General features: G+C 25.3%; 1 protein-coding gene across 1 annotated transcript; it reads left to right on the top strand.

The window, feature by feature from the left end:
* The first annotated feature begins 695 nt into the window (after positions 1-695).
* Positions 696-22017, top strand: LOC126555655 (leucine-rich repeat-containing protein 15-like). Its single transcript, XM_050210559.1, is given in 11 exon segments — positions 696-836; positions 1605-1751; positions 2338-2484; positions 2704-2850; positions 3432-3578; positions 4166-4312; positions 4898-5044; positions 5632-5778; positions 18390-18802; positions 19420-19850; positions 19853-22017. Coding segments are annotated over 3 exon segments (2289 nt in total). The 5' UTR covers positions 696-836; positions 1605-1751; positions 2338-2484; positions 2704-2850; positions 3432-3578; positions 4166-4312; positions 4898-5044; positions 5632-5778; positions 18390-18416; the 3' UTR covers positions 21325-22017.
* Positions 22018-23351: the final 1334 nt, after the last annotated feature.

Genomic DNA, 23351 nt, shown 5'->3' with positions numbered 1-23351 from the left:
AATCAATGATAAATTTATGAAAAATATAATATTACATAATGAATTCAATGTTAATAATTGATTTTTTAAAAATTGATAAAGATTTAATTTGATAAAAGTATACGTTACTATACTGTTTTCAATTTCATTTTGCTAATAAATAATTGAATACTTATATCATAGATTTTAAACTTATGCCATTAGATTAAATTATAAATTTACGAAAAATATAATATTACATAATGAATTCAATGTTAATAATTGATTTTTAAAGAATTGTTAAAGTTTTAATTTGATAAAAGTATATGATAGTATACTGTTTACATTTTTATTTTGCTAATAAATTATTGACTATTTATATCTCAAATTTGAAGCTTATGCCATAAGATTAAACTATAAATTTATGAAAAATATATTATTACATAATGAATTCTATGTAAATAATTGATTTTTAAAGAATTGTTAAAGTTTTAATTTGATAAAAGTATATGATAGTATACTGTTTTCAATTTCATTTTGCTAATAAATTATTGACTATTTATATCTCAAATTTGTAGCTTATGCTATTAGAATAAATTATAAGTTGGTGAAAAATATAATATTACATAATAAATAATGTGTTAATATTTGATTTTCAATAATTTATAAATCATAATTTAAATCCTAATCATTTATTAATCATATGATATTTTTGTTTATCCATTACTTTAGATCACAGTATTCATCTGAAATTATTGATGCAATTGGCGTATGAATCAGAATAAAATGAAAATAAGAGATGATAGTATTACCTCGTTCTTAACATGCTCATATGATTATTTAAAAAAAAAAAACCCAAAAATAAATCAAAAATTTGTGTAAGTATCTGTTTACATTTTTATTTGGCTAAAAAATAATTGGTTATTTATATATCAAAATTTGAAGCTTATGCCATTAGATTAAATTATAAATTATGAAAAATATAATATTACATAATGAATTCTTTGTAAATAATTGATTTTTTAAGAATTGTTAAAAATTTAATTTGATAAAAGTATACGTTACTATACTGTTTTTAATTTCATTTTGCTAATAAATTATTGACTATTTATATCTCAAATTTGAAGCTTATGCCATAAGAATAAATGATAAATTATGAAAAATATAATATTACATAATGAATTCAATGTTAATAATTGATTTTTAAAGAATTGTTAAAGTTTTAATTTGATAAAAGTATATGATAGTATACTGTTTACATTTTTATTTTGCTAATAAATTATTGACTATTTATATCTCAAATTTGAAGCTTATGCCATAAGATTAAACTATAAATTTATGAAAAATATATTATTACATAATGAATTCTATGTAAATAATTGATTTTTAAAGAATTGTTAAAGTTTTAATTTGATAAAAGTATATGATAGTATACTGTTTTCAATTTCATTTTGCTAATAAATTATTGACTATTTATATCTCAAATTTGTAGCTTATGCTATTAGAATAAATTATAAGTTGGTGAAAAATATAATATTACATAATAAATAATGTGTTAATATTTGATTTTCAATAATTTATAAATCATAATTTAAATCCTAATCATTTATTAATCATATGATATTTTTGTTTATCCATTACTTTAGATCACAGTATTCATCTGAAATTATTGATGCAATTGGCGTATGAATCAGAATAAAATGAAAATAAGAGATGATAGTATTACCTCGTTCTTAACATGCTCATATGATTATTTAAAAAAAAAAAAACCCAAAAATAAATCAAAAATTTGTGTAAGTATTCTGTTTACATTTTTATTTGGCTAAAAAATAATTGGTTATTTATATATCAAAATTTGAAGCTTATGCTATTAGATTGAATTACAAATTTATGAAAAATATAATATTACATAATGAATTCTTGTAAATAATTGATTTTTTAAGAATTGTTAAAAATTTAATTTGATAAAAGTATACGTTACTATACTGTTTTCAATTTCATTTTGCTAATAAATTATTGACTATTATATCTCAAATTTGAAGCTTATGCCATTAGAATCAATGATAAATTTATGAAAAATATAATATTACATAATGAATTCAATGTTAATAATTGATTTTTAAAGAATTGTTAAAGTTTTAATTTGAAAAAAGTATAGGTTACTATACTGTTTTCAATTTCATTTTGCTAATAAATAATTGACTACTTATATCTTAAATTTGAAACTTATGCTATTAGAATCAATGATAAGTCTATGAAAAATATAATATTACATAATAATTAATATGTTAATATATGATTTTTAATAATTTAAAAATCATAATCTAATTCATAATCATTCTTTAATCATATGAAATTTTTGTTTATCCATTACTTTAGATCACAGAATTCATCTGAAATGAGTGATGCAATTACTGTATGAATCAGTATAAAATGAAAATAAGAGATGATAGTATTACCTCAAACTTAACATGCTAATATGATTATTTTAAAAATAAAAAACCTAAAAATAAATCAAAGTTTTGTGTAAGTATACTGTTTAGATTTTTATCCGCTAATAAAATACTCACTATTTAAATCTCGAATTTAAGCTTATGCTATTAGAATAAATTATAAGTTGGTGAAAAATATAATATTACATAATAAATAATATGTTAATATTTGATTTTCAATAATTTATAAATCATAATTTAAATATTAATCATTTATTAATCATATGATATTTTTGTTTATCCATTACTTTAGATCACAGTATTCATCTGAAATAATTGATGCAATTGGCGTATGAATCAGAATAAAATGAAAATAAGAGATGATAGTATTACCTCGTTCTTAACATGCTCATATGATTATTTTAAAAATAAAAAACCTAAAAATAAATCAAAGTTTTGTGTAAGTATACTGTTTACATATTTATTTGGCTAATAATAATTGGTTATTTATATCTCAAATTTGAAGCTTATGCTATTAGATTGAATTACAAATTTTTGAAAAATATAATATTACATAATTAATTCTTTGTAAATAATTGATTTTTTATGAATTGTTAAAAATTTAATTGATGAAAGTATAGGTTACTATACTGTTTTCAATTTCATTTTGCTAATAAAAAATTGACTACTTATATCTTAATTTGAAGCTTATGCCATAAGATTAAATTATAAATTTATGAAAAATATATTATTACATAATGAATTCTATGTTAATAATTGATTTTTTAAGAATTGTTAAAGATTTAGTTTGATAAAAGTATACGTTACTATACTGTTTTCAATTTCATTTTGCTAATAAATTATTGACTATTTATATCTCAAATTTGAAGCTTATGCTATAGAATAAATTATAAGTTGGTAAAAAATATAATATTACATAATAAATAATATGTTAATATTTGATTTTCAATAATTTATAAATCATAATTTAAATATAATCATTTATTAATCATATGATATTTTTGTTATCCATTACTTTAGATCACAGTATTCATCTGAAATAATTGATGCAATTGGCGTATGAATCAGAATAAAATGAAAATAAGAGATGATAGTATTACCTCGTTCTTAACATGTTCATATGATTATTTTAAAAATAAAAAACCTAAAAATAAATCAAAGTTTTGTGTAAGTATACTGTTTACATTTTTATTTGGCTAATAAATAATTGGTTATTTATATCTCAAATTTGAAGCTTATGCTATTAGATTGAATTACAAATTTTTGAAAAATATAATATTACATAATGAATTCTTTGTAAATAATTGATTTTTTATGAATTGTTAAAAATTTAATTTGATGAAAGTATAGGTTACTATACTGTTTTCAATTTCATTTTGCTAATAAAAAATTGACTACTTATATCTTAAATTTGAAGCTTATGCCATAAGATTAAATTATAAATTTATGAAAAATATATTATTACATAATGAATTCTATGTTAATAATTGATTTTTTAAGAATTGTTAAAGATTTAATTTGATAAAAGTATACGTTACTATACTGTTTTCAATTTCATTTTGCTAATAAATTATTGACTATTTATATCTCAAATTTGAAGCTTATGCTATTAGAATAAATTATAAGTTGGTAAAAAATATAATATTACATAATAAATAATATGTTAATATTTGATTTTCAATAATTTATAAATCATAATTTAAATATTAATCATTTATTAATCATATGATATTTTTGTTTATCCATTACTTTAGATCACAGTATTCATCTGAAATAATTGATGCAATTGGCGTATGAATCAGAATAAAATGAAAATAAGAGATGATAGTATTACCTCGTTCTTAACATGCTCATATGATTATTTTAAAAATAAAAAACCTAAAAATAAATCAAAGTTTTGTGTAAGTATACTGTTTACATTTTTATTTGGCTAATAAATAATTGGTTATTTATATCTCAAATTTGAAGCTTATGCTATTAGATTGAATTACAAATTTTTGAAAAATATAATATTACATAATGAATTCTTTGTAAATAATTGATTTTTAAAGAATTGTTAAAAATTTAATTTGATGAAAGTATAGGTTACTATACTGTTTTCAATTTCATTTTGCTAATAAAAAATTGACTACTTATATCTTAAATTTGAAGCTTATGCCATAAGATTAAATTATAAATTTATGAAAAATATATTATTACATAATGAATTCTATGTTAATAATTGATTTTTTAAGAATTGTTAAAGATTTAATTTGATAAAAGTATACATTACTATACTGTTTTCAATTTCATTTTGCTAATAAATTATTGAATATTTATATCTCAATTTGAAGCTTATGCTATTAGAATAAATTATAAGTTGGTGAAAAATATAATATTACATAATAAATAATATGTTAATATTTGATTTTCAATAATTTATAAATCATAATTTAAATATTATCATTTATTAATCATATGATATTTTTGTTTATCCATTACTTTAGATCACAGTATTCATCTGAAATAATTGATGCAATTGGCGTATGAATCAGAATAAAATGAAAATAAGAGATGATAGTATTACCTCGTTCTTAACATGCTCATATGATTATTTTAAAAATAAAAAACCTAAAAATAAATCAAAGTTTTGTGTAAGTATACTGTTTACATTTTTATTTGGCTAATAAATAATTGGTTATTTATATCTCAAATTTGAAGCTTATGCTATTAGATTGAATTACAAATTTATGAAAAATATAATATTACATAATGAATTCTTTGTAAATAATTGATTTTTTAAAAATTGTTAAAAATTTAATTTGAAAAAAGTATAGGTTACTATACTGTTTTCAATTTCATTTTGCTAATAAAAAATTGACTATTTATATCTTAAATTTGAAGCTTATGCCATAAGATTAAATTATAAATTTATGAAAAATATATTATTACATAATGAATTCTATGTTAATAATTGATTTTTTAAGAATTGTTAAAGATTTAATTTGATAAAAGTATACATTACTATACTGTTTTCAATTTCATTTTGCTAATAAATTATTGAATATTTATATCTCAAATTTGAAGCTTATGCTATTAGAATAAATTATAAGTTGGTGAAAAATATAATATTACATAATAAATAATATGTTAATATTTGATTTTCAATAATTTATAAATCATAATTTAAATATTAATCATTTATTAATCATATGATATTTTTGTTTATCCATTACTTTAGATCACAGTATTCATCTGAAATAATTGATGCAATTGGCGTATGAATCAGAATAAAATGAAAATAAGAGATGATAGTATTACCTCGTTCTTAACATGCTCATATGATTATTTTAAAAATAAAAAACCTAAAAATAAATCAAAGTTTTGTGTAAGTATACTGTTTACATTTTTATTTGGCTAATAAATAATTGGTTATTTATATCTCAAATTTGAAGCTTATGCTATTAGATTGAATTACAATTTATGAAAAATATATTATTACATAATGAATTCTATGTTTATAATTGATTTTTTAAGAATTGTTAAAAATTTAATTTGATAAAAGTATACGTTACTATACTGTTTTCAATTTCATTTTGCTAATAAATAATTGACTACTTATATCATAAATTTGAAACTTATGCCATTACATTAAATTATAAATTTATGAAAAATATAATATTACATAATGAATTCTATGTTAATAATTGATTTTTTAAGAATTGTTAAAGATTTAATTTGATAAAGGTATATGTTACTATACTGTTTTCAATTTCATTTTGCTAATAAATAATTGACTGTTTAATAGTCGAATTTGAAGCTTATGCTATTATATTTAATTATTAATTTATGAAAAATATAATATTACATAATGAATTGTATGTTAGTAATTGATTTTTTAAAAATTGTTAAACATTTTTTTTTGATAAAAGTATACGATAGTACTTAAAAATTTTAAAGCCTCACATGAGTCAACGGTATGATTATGAGTCCATACAATTTTGAAAAATAACCGTATATAAACTGGGGTGCTCATATGAAGACGCATTAATAATTAATATTCGAATATAATAAGTAAAACACCTTGTCCTCGTGTATGCGTAAAGGCGTAGGGTATTTTACGACTTCATGTTATCATGTTTTTATATATAATAATTAGCTGTAATAATAAAGTGATAAATGTGTTAACACATAAATCAAGTTGTTATAGCAACCATTTATAAACAAAAATTTAAAACAAAATTTCCATCGTAAATCTCAAAATCCCCGTTTGAGCAACCCTTTAAAATGTGGATTTCGAAAAATCCTTTCTTAGTGCGCCCTTACATTGCTTAAGGAACCTCTGTACAAAATTGCAAGTCTCTAGACCCAGCGGTTTGGTCTGGGCGTTGATGAGTTTATAGGGGCCGTCTCCTATATGTATATAGATAAAGAATTCTTACTTCACTTTTTATTCTTAAAAATTTTAAAGCATCACATGAGTCAACGGCATTATTATGAGTACATACAATTTTGATTGAAGCATTTAGTGAAGGTGAATACTTTAAATAATCATCATTCTTCCTAGTATTTTTGTTATTTTTTTTTTAATAAAATATCAATTGAAGATGAGCAACCAGTATTACGTTCAGTAATTTGGTTAGTACTTTTTTTTTTTTGAAGTATGTCGACAGATAAAATACTTGTGGAAATTTACCCTACACAATATAAAATTATTGTTTTTAAATATATCTTACAACTTATTTAATTTGGATTTAAATAATATATTACTTGGTTGGATTTTGCAATTCAAAATTAAATATATATGATGTATTTGTTACTGTTGTGAACAAATGTATAAACTTTTTGGCAGATTCATTATTCTCAATATTATTTGCCCTAACAATATATACATTAGATTCTACATCACTTTTCTTTTCATCGATATTGCACACAAAATTGTCTTTAAGTTGACATAGATACTCATTTAATATGTCAAAATTCATTTTTCTAGTAAAACGTTGAAACAGTTTTAATTGAAAAGTTCAAACTTTTAACTTAGGTATATAATATTAACCTTATCAATTTGAATATGTTAATATTATCAATTTTGTATAATATTTATGTACCTATTCAACTTAAAAACTAATAAAAATAATATTCATGCTTATTCAATATGATATATAAAAAAATTAGATAATAATTAATTATGTTAAGACTTTAGTTATAATGTGTAGGTACAGAGGTACTAGTCATAAACTTAGCTGTAATATGGCTAAAAACCAGTTGAACGTTAAAAGTCATTGGAAAAATCATTAAATGCATTTTTTCCAATATTTAATAATTGTAATTGTTAATTACCTAACGTTAATTAATAACTGTATAAATCAAATTAAGTTTAAAAAAAACTGTTTTTGTTATTGACTGCAATTGGAATTCTGATTAAGGTTTTTTTTTTTTTGGTCTATGTGTAATAACAACAAATACATATTACTTAGGTACATTTTACTATAAAAATATTATAGTTACTAATTACCTATTGGTTAGCAATATTAATACCTATACCAACTATTTACAATACATAAAACAATTAATAAATTTCATTTTTTTTTTTTTTTTTTTTAATATACTAATTTGATACCTAATAAAAATGTTGAAAACATTGAATAACAACATAATCTATAATCTAATAATTTGACTTGTAAGTTGATTTTACTGTGACAGTAGGCAAAGAGTATTTCTCTTTGAGAATATTGAATCATGCTCATGGCAGACATTCAGAAACTCAAAGATTGTATAATAAATTATAATTTATTCTATGTCTTTCAAAATTAACCCCCTTTTTTGGGGGAATTTTAAGAAATTAGTGCTGTACTGCTGTTTATTTATTTTTGCGAGTTAATATTTTTATATTAACGTTATCAATAATATTATATTTGATAAAAGAAAAACATATTTGCGCGGTTTTTTCAAATAAACCAATGAAAACAGCGTATTTGTATACGGCGCTGGGGCTCTAGTCGGTTAGGTAATACGCGTCCGTGCCTGAACGATTTTAAATAAGCGGCAAAAATAATTCTATATCGCCAGATGCCGTACGCCAAGGCACTATCATAGTATCATGACAGTCGCGCAGTATAAAGATTAACGACTAAGTTGTCAATAAATAAACACCCTCACTACCGACGTCTAACCACTAATTCCGCTCCCACCTATGATGATGCACCCTCCTGGACGTCTGGTTGCCTGCAGCGCCTCATAGCGGCTGACGTCTTTAACTGGTTGCCATATTTTTGTACAGTACCGCTTACGTGAGCATGCGGCGGCGCGATATAGCGAAAACCCCGTCGGAGGCGGTGGGAGACGACGGTGGTCGGGCACACGCGAACGTCGCCGCTGCGCCGCATAGCCGCCCTACCATCGACATCAACCCCCCACCAAGGGTCCCGCTATCCAGCCACCATTTTTCGTGTATCCCTCTGCGGTGGTCGTAGTCGCTATCGACAAGAATTGCCGCACCAGTACTTTAGTGCGAACGTTTCGTTTACGAATTTATAGTCGGTGTAAAAAGGAGTATAAGTCGTGTGAGTGTTAATACCGATCTTTAACTCGAACCGGTCCACATCGATACGAATTTTCATCATCACCCGAGTCGTCAAACCGTTTTTTTTATTGGGGTAAGTCTATACTATACATGCACACACGACATTTACTTAATTTTAATATATTTATAATATAATACCTATGTGTTTACCGCGGCTATACTTACCTCTGTATTATATAATGTGCCATAACGAATGATCGTTATGTGTTATGTGCACACGCGTGTCAAATACAGCACCTCTGTCGTGGTGTGTTAAACGGGCGCGGAATTCGTCCTCACGGCATTGCAATAATCGTGCAAATGGCCACAGCATAGGAAAACAAATAATCGATACATTTGAAAAGCCCTTGACACTTCTACGCACCCCCCTTCGTCGTCTTTAAACCTATTCGGTATCGCTGAGGTTAATGTTTTTCGAATCCAGTCGGTCTCTCTTCTTCGACGGTTTTAGCGTCACCTCGCCATTTTAAGTCCGCCATCTTGGATTTTATGTGCTTTTTTTCAGTTTTTATATATTATCTTTAAAAAAATTAATTTTATCACAAAAATACCTCTACATAAAAATGTTGCCGACAAAATTTACAATAAATATGTATCTTTATATATTTTTGTAGCTTAAATAGGTGAACAAAATCTGTTCGTCGTGTACGAATACATATTGAAACGTAATTTATATTTTGTTGAATACCTACTTACTACCTATAAACATAATAACATAATATACGATCGCAATGCAAGTTGATGGTGGCAGTGGCAACGGCGACCTCGTCCGATTTAATTAGCCATAAAACAAAAATAATATGTATAAATGAAAAATAAAAAACAATTGTGAGCGTATGTGCCACAGCGATCTACATGAAATCGAAAATGTTTTTATGCACGCTGGTTTTCGGAATTCACGTATATAACCCACCACATATATATATATATAACCTACCTATATCATAATATCTATGCTGCCACCACCTCGCGGCTGACGTAACCCGCCGCCGCCATCACCTGCAGAACGCCGCTGCGCCATTTATGTCGTACCAACCTATAATACGACATAATATTACGTGTACCTCATGTGTAGATAATATTATTGTATACTCCGTACCACGAGAGAACGCATACGACTCGTGCATCCTCTCGCGTTTCTCTGCTATCGAAACCGGTTTCCCTATGGCAGAGTAACGTTTGGGGATGCGCAGAAGAACCAATTTTGGTCGGCCGCCGTATGCGTTCTCTCGTGGTATGTAGTATGTATGTATGTATGTGGTATAGTGACGGTAGAGATTATTTTTTTTTGCTTTAGAAAAAAAAAATTGAACATCGCGATATACGACTCACGCGCACACACATGAACGTGACGTCGTGTGTCGGGAAATTTATTCGCCAACTAGAAAATTTTTTTTTCAACTTTATTATATACGCGTACATAAGTTATATAGTACATACGTGTGCGTGCTTGTGTATGTATATGTGTTCATGTATATATATATTATGTAGATACTTGTTGTGCGAGTTTTATTATTATTATTATTTCAAACGAATGTAATTTAATTTCGCCAAGGTCCACGAGATCAGACTACAATAACAAGTTTAAAAAAGTCGGCAAGTGGGTACCGCTCTGCTGTACATTAGGGGGTGGGGTGGACCTCGGACTAGGGTAGATTAAATTTGAATGCAATGATAGGTATCATTGTATACGAAAAACGATTCTGAACGGAGATGATTTGTCAGTCTAGAATATATTATAATTAAATATTGTCATATATTCTATTTTGAAACAAATATTCCGATTTCATAAAAATTTAAAACTCAAACACCCAAAACATTTTTCCTATAATGACGTTTAAAATTTTCTTTATAACTTTTTAAAGCAAAACTTATGGAACTTAGTGTTGAATTTTTTAATGTTAGATATAAATACAAACAATTTTATGTTTTTTCAACTTCAAATAATTTGCAAATATTCATGCTTTTGACGAATTTTCGTCAAAATTTGAACTTCAAATGCTAATAAAAAAAAATTGTGCTTATGTATTCTTATAATTTTTTAACCACTATAAGAATAACTTATGAGGAACTTTGTATTAAATTTTCAAGTATTTTGATAGGGCCAAAAAAATTTTATCGACACTTCAACAAAAAATTCTTAGGAAAATTGAAAATTTCATTTGTCTATAAATAGCTCAAAAAAAGTCAAAATATTTTGAAAATCAAATCACGTAAAGAAAACACGAATCTTAATAACTAGTATAATTTTTGAGTATCTACGACTTATACTTTTTGAATAATAACAAATATTTAAAATCGTTTGAGGATAAATCGTTATCGTTACGCTATTTCGTCAAAATTTGAACTTCAAATGCTAATAAAAAAAAATTGTGCTTATGTATTTTTATAATTTTTTAACCACTATAAGAATAACTTATGACGAACTTTGTATTAAATTTTCAAGTATTTTGATAAAGCCAAAAAAATTTTATCAAAACTTCAAAAATATTTTTTCAGAAAAATTGAAAATTTCAGTTGTCTATAAATAGCTCAAAAAACTCAAAATAATTTGAAATTTAAATCACGTAAAGAAAACGCGAATCTTAATAACTGGTAAAATTTTCAAGTATCTACGACTTATACTTTTTGAATAATAACAAATATCAAAAATCGTTTGAGGCTAAACTGTTATTTAACGCGGTTTTTGTAAAAATTTAAATTTCAAACACTCATAAAAATTTTTTGTCTGAATCCGGTAGAGTTTTTTTTACAGATATTTGAAGAAAAATGTATGGAGAACCTTGTACCAAATTTTCAAAACTTAGTTATAAAATAAAAAAATTTTATGAATTTTCAACTTCAAAATTACTTGCAAATTTTCGCGTTTTCGACAGATTTCGTAAAAATTTGAACTATAAACTCTTATAAAAAAAATTGTGACTAACGATTTTTAATTTTTTTTAGCTACAATAAAGACAACTCATAAGGAACCTTGTATTAAATTTTTAAAACTTTTTGGTCATCCAAAAATTTTTTATCGACACTTTAAAAAAAATTTCTCAAAAAAATCGAAAATTTCAGTAGTCTATAAATAACTCAAAAAAAGTCAAAATTTTTTGAAAATTTAACTAAAGTTTTCGACCAAATCGATTTCTTTTTATGGTTGTAATTCAAAAACTAATCACTGAAAATACTTGAAATTTTCACCAAATGTTAATATCAGTAGTATCTGTATATAGTTAAATTTTCAAAAAATTTTGATTTTTTTTGAGTTATTTATAGACTACTGAAATTTTCGATTTTTTTGAGAAATTTTTTTTAAAGTGTCGATAAAAAATTTTTGGATGACCAAAAAGTTTTAAAAATTTAATACAAGGTTCCTTATGAGTTGTCTTTATTGTAGCTAAAAAAAATTAAAAATCGTTTGTCACAATTTTTTTTATAAGAGTTTATAGTTCAAATTTTTACGAAATCTGTCGAAAACGCGAAAATTTGCAAGTAATTTTGAAGTTGAAAAATCATAAAATTTTTTCTTTATAACTAAGTTTTGAAAATTTGGTACAAGGTTCTCCATACATTTTTCTTCAAATATCTGTAAAAAAAACTCTACCGGATTCAGACAAAAAATTTTTATGAGTGTTTGAAATTTAAATTTTTACAAAACCGCGTTAAATAACGGTTTAGCCTCAAACGATTTTTGATATTTGTTATAATTCAAAAAGTCGTAGATACTTGAAAATTTTACCAGTTATTTAGATTGGCATTTTATTTACTTAATTTAATTTTCAAAATATTTTGAGTTTTTTTGAGCTATTTATAGACAACTGACATTTTCAATTTTTCTGAAAATTTTTTTTTGAAGGGTCGATAAAATTTTTTTGGCCCTATCAAAATACTTGAAAATTTTATACAAAGTTCCTCATATGTTATTCTTATAGTGATTAAAAAATTATAAGAATACATAGGCACAATTTTTTTTATTAGCTTTTGAAGTTCAAATTTTGACGAAAATTCGTCAAAATTATGAATATTTGCAAATTATTTGAAGTTGAAAAATCATAAAATTTTTTGTGTTTATAACTAAGGATTAAAAATACAACACTAAGTTTTCCATAAATTTACCTTCAAGTATCTATAGAGAAAACTCGAAGCATTATTATAGGAAAAATTTTAAGTGCGTTTGAATTTTAAATTTTAACGAAATAGCGTAACGATAACGATTTATCCTCAAACGATTTTAAATATTTGTTATAATTCAAAAAGTATAAGTCGTAGATACTTGAACATTTTACCAGTTATTAAGATTCGCGTTTTATTTACGTGATTTAAATTTCAAAATATTTTGACTTTTTTTGAGCTATTTATAGACAACTGATATTTTCAATTTTTCTGAAAATTATTTTTTTATGTGTCGATAAAATCTTTTTGGCCCTATCAAAATACTTGAAAATTTAATGCAAAGTTCCTGATAAGTTATTATTATAGTGATTAAAAAGTTATAAGAATACATAGGCACAATTTTTTTTTATTAGCATTTGAAGTTCAAATTTTGACGAAAATTCGTTAAAATTATGAATATTTGCAAATTATTTTGTAGGTATAATTCATAAAAATGTTTGTATAGGTAGCTAAGAGTTGAAAATTTAATACAAGATTTTTCATAAGTTTAGCTTACAATAATTATAAAAGAACTTAAATTTTGGCGTATTCAGGCCATTAAAACATAAACCACCTTTTTCACCAACAACTGGAAATTATATCCTAGGCTGACAAATCATCTTCGTTCAGAATCGTTTTTCGTATACAATGATAACTATCATTGGATTCAAATTTAACACTCCTATAATATATAATAATGATCCATACGGCACCTTATGTACAGCAGAGCGGTACTCACTTGCCCGCTTTTTTTTTTTGTTTTTCTCGATTTTTTTAAAAACTGTTGGTAAATGTTAACTTTTTACCTCTATAATGCACCAAGGATATTCACTTTTACATCGGAAACCACCCCCATAGTTTGAAATTGGAGCATTATTTCGACTAGTTATGCTGTACACAGACACAAAAACAAAAAAAAAAAAAAAAAAAAAAACACACACACCATTGTAAAATCAATACATTCATCACTTCGTTCAGAATCTAAAAAACATACATCATTGTAAAATCAATACATTCATCACTTCGTTCAGAATCTAAAATGTGTAGCTATATATTATATTTACATTTTACGGGCCGCGAACTTGTACGATGCGTTTTCCTATAATATGTACGTATATCAAATATCAAAACGGCTATTAAAGACTGTTTTATTTCCGCAAATGAATTAAATATTATATTATTAAAATATGGTTATATAAGTAGGTACGCTCGCTATACCTGCAGATTTTCGGCATAATACCTATACTAGTATACCACATCCATAAAATATATGTGTTAACTTTATATTGACAGAGCATACTTATATTTCATAAATATTCGATATACAAGTATTCAAATATTTATCCTTAATATCTATTTAAAAGAGATTAATATTTTTTAACAAATCTTACCATCATCCAACATATCGCATAAAATAAATCAATATTTATTATTATTTACACATTTACAATTGAATATTGTAACAGGTTCTACACCTTAAAAGTAATTAATATAGTAATCACTAATCAATGATTAATATTTGTAGTCATATTTCTATTTCCATACTAAGCCAACAATAGTATCATATTATAATTTATAACTGGTTGATACATATTACTTTTTTTGAACCGAACTTTAACTATTAATATAGTATACATACCTAATTTTTATTTTATGTATTAATACCTTATAAATAATATATAATATTATAACTTATAAGTTATAAGTATCATCTTGTACGCCTACAGAAAAATTAATGTTCACAGAATAGTCAACTGCCTCCCTGTGAGTTCGTTTATGACGTCGTATCTGAAACGAATTAGTCAAAAAACAATATGACTTAAAATGATAGGATTACGTATTAACTATAATAATTTAGGAATAGTGTATACAAAAGTTCGGACAACTTAAACCTGAAATTTGTACAAAAATATTGTACTATATTTTAATACCACTTATCTACAATACCTATAATCGTAATTGATTTTGTATGTATTCAACGCATGTCTTATTGTCTATTGACGGTAGACGAATGCATGCACGTTGACTCGTTACTCGTATAAGAATAATAACGAACTAATTAATGCGTGCGTAAATAAATTGTGACTTAAGGATGTTAAGGTATAAATAACTTTGGTATGAAAATTACCAGTCCAATTTCTCTTAATATGTTTATTCGAGGTATTAAATACCTAGTCACCTAGGTAAAAGATAGGTATATTTAAAAAAATATATTGCACGCATTACGTATTTATGACAAAGATCCAAGAATAAAGAACGCAGCTATATATAGACAAGGCGCAATGTATGTTTAAAAATTAAAACTATTGCTAACGATTTTGACGGTATAGTATTTTCAGCATACCATAATTTTGTAAAATTTTCTACCGAAATCCATTTAGATAACATTAAAATATATATTTTTAATACATATTATATTGTTCATGTATATGTTATGTTTTTATTTTGATTGTTTTGTTTATAAAACTTCTTGAATAATTTTCTGAATGTCGAAAAGTTATGACGCTTATTATAATATTATTATGTACGATGTCACTATGACAATAAAGGTACAAAACTACAAAAGGATAGATGAACTCATTTGCAAATATATTTAACACTAATAGTTTCTTTTTATGAATAATTATTTGAATGGTTTAATTTCAGATCATAGGCTGAGATTTTAAAGAATTATAGGGGTAAGGCCGGACAGGGTCCATCTGAAAAAAAAAAATATAAAAATAATATTATAACAATATTAAGCATTAAAAAAATGAACACGAATAATAGTTTGAATGCAATTCAGTGAATGTTATTGTACAAAAAATATTGTTTAAATTAAAAACTAAAATATTTAGATGGAAATATTTTTGTACATATAATTCTTTTGATACAAAATACCAATTGTCATATATTGTTTTATGTAATATAAAAATATTGAATAATTAAATCTGTTTTTAACATAGTCACGTATTTATTTATTGTAGCTATTGTTTAATAAAATATCAAAACTTTTTATTTTCTATGGTTTTTGATGCATAATACTTTTCTTGTAGACTATGGTCATATACGAATAAATATTAATTTTATAGGCAGATTTTTTAGATAAAGTTAATTAAAATGTATAAATTACTTAATTTATGAAAATATTTTAATTCTATAATGGTAATATCATAAAATGATACATTGATACCACTAAGAGGTTAACTTCACAGTACAATTATAAATTATAATGGCTGCTAATATGGAAAAATATACACTTATAGAAAATGTAGGTACTTGAATTGTGTAAGTATATTATTTATAACTTGAAACAAATAATTAAAATTATTCATGTAAAAAAATTTTTTGTCACGCTTTGAGGTCTTGGCAATTGAATATTTTTTACTGTGTATAGTGGATAGTATTCAATAATTTTGTGAGGCTAAGTCCTAAGCTCTTTAAAGCATCACCCGAACCCTGTGTATGTTAAAGATATTTATTTTGTGCTATATCATGGTGTAATATAGGGAAATTTATTCATTATTATAACGATCATTTTTTAACATAATATTGTAGTAGGATTATGACCTCTATAAAGATATAAAAACTACTAACCGCAAGTTATAATTATTATAATAAAAGTTTTAGTCTCATTTAAAATGAAATTACCTCACCTTCCCGTCAAAAGTCCCAAAGATTATATGAAGCCGATTTGCACTTTTGCTGTCAATTAATTTATGTTGAAACTCCGTTGTACATATACAAATAATGTATATATGACATAGGTATACTATACTGAGTAACGTAGTAGGTACTGAGTATTGATGGTTTAATTTTAATTTGGCGAAACGTTATAATATGTTTTAAATGTTTTCTATCTGTCAGGGACTATATTACTTTCACTTCATTACTTCAGTGGCAATTGTCTTGTATATTCGATAATAATTCATACGTATATTTTAATTTCTCTTGTAAATCATGTAATTTACTGTTGTACACATGTCGTTAGTAATTAATCAATTTGAAACGTGAGATGGAAAGGGGGGTCAGTGCCGTAACTAGAGGTTGGCGACATTTGTGGGCGCTTTCTAAGGGCGCAGTAATGTAAGGGGCGCATTTGAGTTAAATAAAATTTTTTTTGTAACTTGGTTTTAAAACTCGATTATTTAAAAACTATGGCAGTATTTTGATTAGCACGTAAAAATGTAATATTATTATATTTATATAAAAATTATAGATACCTATGAAATAAAACTAAAATAAGCGTCAAAATAAAATTTGCCAAGGGCGCCATGGAGGGTAGTTACAGCACTGAGGGAGGGTACATCAAGGACGTTAAAGTGACTGTTATGTGAACTCGTATTCACGTATAGGTAGGTATATAGACGTCCAAACCACGTTACATCGATGACAATGTTTCATCAAAGTTCATAAAAATAAATACGACATTCGGTATTTCGATTTGGTCTATTTTATGATACTCCGATTGTTATTTTATATTTAATACCTAACTAAAAATAAATTATTTTTGGTTATTATTTTTTCCATTTTTCTTGCAGTGATGATACATAATTCTTAATAGTTCAACATACTGTTTAATGACCAGATAGTGGTTACAATAATAATAACACTTAAAAATCTGTATTTTCAATCGAGTTCATTATTTTAAAAACTTTGTATAATATTTATTCCTATATTTCTATATTTTTATAAGGAGTAGGTATATCTTTTATTATTATAAATTATAATTATTACTAGACATTAATAATATGATAATCGTATAGTCATTATGATTTTAATATAAGAATAGTACGATCATTATTTTCACTATGGTAGAGACGTTTATTTGTTCCCTACAATATATTAATCTAAATCGTATTATAATAGGTATCTAAAGATTTTAGAACTTAAATTTTAAATTCAAATAGTGTCGGACTAATTGTTCAGTGTTCACACGGGGCGTGCCAGATTTAATTAAATCAATACTAATATTGTCGTTATAGTGCCTATAGGGCCATTAAATTGCTAGTAGAATGATGTCCTGTAAATATTTGGAGAACGTAATATGAATGATGAATTTTTACTTGTTTTGAGACTTGTGCCAAGTCCTTGGTAATGCCTTGACACTAAACGAAACGTTTGACGAATCGATAACATCGAACTCCATAAACAATTTTTTCTAATTTGATACGGTTGGTTACAATAATTGGCAAAATTTACCAGATTAGAATTTCTAATATTACTTATAGCTACATATTAATGTTAAGTTAAATATTTAAATCTCAAGTTTTTAATCTAAATTATTCATTTTTCAGAGTTTGAATTGAGGAATCCGCCGCAACATGGCGACACGTATATCCATTATAGTGTTTGTCACACTTTTGACTTACGTATGCAATACAAGTGCCATTCTATCTAAACAACTTGACTGTCCAGAAGATTGCGATTGCCATTTCTTCAGAATTAACTGGGTGACAGACTGTTCGGAAAGTAACTTGACATCCATGCCATATGAAGGACTCGACAGCAATGTCTACATACTTAATATGAACGGAAATCGCCTAAAAGAAATCGAACCGTTCCCAGCCAATATTAAACTTAGGACATTACAGTTGTCCAAAAACTTTTTAACAAAAATCCAAAAAACAACGTTTGCTGGACTTCATTACCTATTGGATATAGATTTGTCGTCTAACTTGATCAATTATGTTGATCCTGAAGCATTTGTGTAAGTTTTTTAAGATACCTATTTAGCCATTTATTTAATACATAGGTATATATTATTGTGTGTATACGTTTCCATAAAATATATTAGCCTATAAAACGACACGAGCTCTTACTTCAGTATTTAACTTCAATTTGAGTCACAGTTTCCATGTTTGCTTATTCAAGGTCGATTCTATTGTTGGGTGACGTACTAACATTAAACATGCATTAAATTTTTAAACGGCTACATTAAACAAAAAAATGTATATAAATATTTTAATTATCTATTTAAATCTATCTTATCTTAAAATAGAATATTAAAAAATCTTAACATATTATGTTATTTCATTCTTAAGTACACGATTATTTTTGTATTGTCGTATAGCTTTATCTTTGTTTAAACAAAAAGTAAAATTATTATTACCAACTGTACGAAAAACTGTTGGTTCATTTTATAATGATAAGTGCATTAATTAATATTATGATATACTCGTGTAATTTTTTAATAGATAAGCTTATTACAATACAAATAATATAGAATCAAAAATATATTTACTTTAACTACCTATTAAAATATTTTTATTGTTAATTTGAATAAATTATTTAAAACTTATTCGACATTTGTTATATTTGTTACAGGGAAAGCGCTGGATTAATTACGTTAGAATTACAGGGAAATCCATTGAAACAAGTCAAAGGTCCATTTTTATATTCCAAGTCTTTGCTGTACCTATACCTGGCAAATAGTCATTTAACAAAATTGTCACCACAATTTTTCGCCAATATCAGCGGTCTAGACAAACTTGATATTTCAGGAAACCCTCTTCATATCATTGAACCAGGCATATTTGATCCTCTTACTAGTTTGAAACATCTTATTCTAAATAACTGTAATCTTACACACATATCGAGCGTAGCATTTAGTAACCTTGGACACCTTACGGTATTAGAATTAACTGGAAATAGTCTTAAAAGTCATGTTGACTGGACTTTAATATTGGGTAATTTAGGTAGATTGGAACATCTCGATTTAAGGCAATCGGGTGTGTCTAATTTACCAGAAAATGTTTTTTCAATAATATTTGGCTAAGAGGTTTAGTGTTGGCTGAAAATGAATTATCTGATCTTGACGTGGCTACTACTTTAGGTCACAATTTAGTTCATTTAGATTTTCTGGATCTTAGTTATTGTCATTTAAAAGGACCTTTATCTGAAGATGCATTCGCTAATGCTACGAAATTGCGTACTCTCATATTATCTGGAAACCATTTATCTGCAACAGACTTAGCAGTAGCTTTATCACCTTTATTAAAACTAGTGAAACTTTCATTGAGAGACTGTGGATTAACAATGTTGCCTGCTAATACTTTCCATAAATTTACTAGTCTACAAGAATTGGACATATCAAGAAATCCTTTAAACAATGATTTTACAGCACTTTTATCTCCATTGGAATCCTTGGAGCATTTAGATATGGGTTACAGTAACTTACAAAGAATATCTAAAACGACTTTCTTAAAAATGTCCGCTTTAAAAACGCTTATCCTGTCTGGTAATAAACTTAAAAGCCTCGAATCAGGTTCATTCCAAAATCTTACGCGTTTAGAAGTATTAGAGTTGAATAACTGTGGACTTAGTCGTCTTAATGATACAGTATTCTACGACAACTTTACATATCCAAACTTGGAAGAGTTAAGACTTTCAGGAAATCCAATTCAAGTTACCGAAGAAGGACCAATATTACCACCTCAATTATCCGGTTTAAAGAATTTGGACATGAGTAAATGTAACTTGAGTTATTTACCTGTTGATGCTTTCACTACAACTCCTAACATTAGTCAATTGTTGTTGAACGATAATAAATTAAAGAGTGACGAAGAAGGGTCTATGAAGTTTTTAGAGTCACTAACTGGGTTGGAACAGTTGGACTTGAGTTTCAATAATATCACAGCAATTAAACCTAATAAATTCGGATATAATAATCAACTTATGTCGTTACGACTGGTTGGTAATCCTTGGAAATGTGATTGTTATGTTGTGGATATGTGGGAATGGGCTGCATTGTCTAAAGGAAATGTAGGCGTGTTGGTAGGTTCTACGAAATCAATTGCTTCCAATGTAAACAATAAAAAAACCAAAGGATTAGTGTGCAATTTTGATCCTAAAAGCACGCCTATTAAGGAAACTAAACTAAGAAGACCTGGAATAGAACTCAAATCTAGTGTACAGCGTACGTGGGCCAGATATGTGCGCGAGGCGAATTGTCCTCACAGCCCTGTGGCTGCAAGACCAGCCAGAATTGTTACTAGAGAAATTCACGAGTACCAACCAATGTTGTCAGAAATTGAAGACGAAACGCAAAATAAATGGTTACCTCTAATAAGCTTCTGCGCTGTTTTGTTATTGATTTCAGCAGTAATGATGAGTGTATTAATAAAACGTAAAGAAAATCCAACAAAGAAAGATAAAGACGTTTCATGTGATTATTCACAAGAAGACAATGATGTGGTTCAATTTAAAGGAACTAAAAATGTATCCCGTTGAACCATCAAATGACAAACTTGTACTAAACAAACTAAATTCCAGTTATTTCATTTTATAAATCTTAAGTGAATATTTTCATAATTATTATAAATATATTTTTTTTTATTAGTAACCCATCACATTTTACCACTTTCTACATGCCACACAAACATTATAAAAATTAATAAATGTATACTTAGAATTTTGGAACTTTATCATTCTTTGTATCACGATTAGATTATTATCCAATATTTGTTTTCCTTGCAGAAAAGTTCCGAATGGTAGTTGGTTGTCAGTGGTGTTGGATACAGTCAATCAAAAGCAATGTTTCTCACTTTTATATTTCATTCCTAATGCAAGGTCATTCAGTGCAGGGTAATAGTAAATTTGCACATTTTTAAACGAACAGAAGACTAGATACTAGTCGAGTTTCACTGTTTATTTTATTTTTATTATTATTCAGATTGACTGACCAAATATATATTGAATATTCTAGTTGTTAAGCCTTTTATATATTAAAAATACATTTGTTTAATAATAAACATTTTATCTATAAAATAATTTTAATTAATAAATTATAAAATAAATAAATATAAATTATATAACTAAATTATGAATAAAATTAATTTTTAATTTTTAATTTTTTTTTTTTATATAAATTATTAATTTAATTTATTTTTTATTTTTTTTATTTTATTAATACATATATTTAATTTTATGCACGCTCTCTGTAAAGCAATGTCAAATCATAGATTGTGATGATAGTCTTCAACCGTAAATTATTTTAATCAGGGCTTAGGATTATATATATATACCTATATTACTATTTATTAAATATAATAATTATAATATAGATTATCAACCTAATATAATTGGTTAAGATTATTTAGATGTAAAAAATAAATATTCTTTATTTTTGTATTGCTAAATGTATCAATTAAATGAAATGTATATCATATTATAATATAATAATTTTTAACTATATTTCATACCATGTTTTTTGTCCTATTGTGATTTTCCTAATGATTTTTATCATTTTAAAAGAACAAATAAACATAAGTTTAAAAAAAGTTAGGTATTAAATTTAAATTACAGTGTATTATTATTAACTATACTTAATGATTAATAATCATTAACAAGAATGTGCATTAATTTTAAAACTCATACAATTTAATTATTGTAATGATGGCGTGTTATTTTAAAGAAAAAACACATTTGACATACAAATTACATTAGATAATTTTATAAGTATACATATATGACTAAAATAAATAAGAAGTCAAATATGTATTTGATAACTCATTAAGTGTAAATATACATTCAAGGCTCAAGAATCTGAAAAAAAATAAAAAATAAAGTGTTTTTATAAAATATCAAACTGTACAATGGATATTATAAGGAATCAAATTGTGTCACAGAGGTAATCATTAATTTAAATATTTAATCAAAATATAAATCAACAACATTTTCTTTTACTACAGTAACTAATAAAAAAAAAAGATTATTCTATTGCTATAACTTATTATTATTTTACTTTACTACTATTTTATTGTTTCTAAACGTCGTTTTATCTCTTCCACTATAATCATATTAAAGTTTTCATTTACTAAGTTGCTTAACTTTATATTACAGGTAGTAACAAGATTTCAATAATGTCACTTTTTACAGATAAAATAACAGACTGTTCATTGCATTTAACAGTTATATTAAACTTTGGCGTTCGTCCATATCTCCATTCCCAACTACCCATTTCATTTTTTATTTTATTAAAACCTGTTTAAAAAAAAAATAATAAAATGTCAAAAAATATAATTCAAAGAATACATGACTATTTTATACAACTTATTAGACATAAACACAATGTAGTTAAATTCTTTTTTGTATTTAACTTTAATCAGTATAATAAAAAAAAAAAATACAAGGAAATGTTTGTTCGTTTGGTGTGACATAATTAAATCCTTGATCTGTTGTTGTTTTATTGCCTACTGTTTTTAGGTATTGTAACCCAATAGCAGTCATTAATCTATTAATAGGTTTACCTCAAATGT

The sequence above is a fragment of the Aphis gossypii genome, unplaced genomic scaffold (genome assembly GCF_020184175.1).
Source record: "Aphis gossypii isolate Hap1 unplaced genomic scaffold, ASM2018417v2 Contig00975, whole genome shotgun sequence".
NCBI classification, from domain to species: Eukaryota; Metazoa; Arthropoda; class Insecta; order Hemiptera; family Aphididae; genus Aphis; species Aphis gossypii.
Note: the sequence above shows the minus strand (reverse complement) of the source record. Positions and strands in the feature narration are given on the sequence as shown.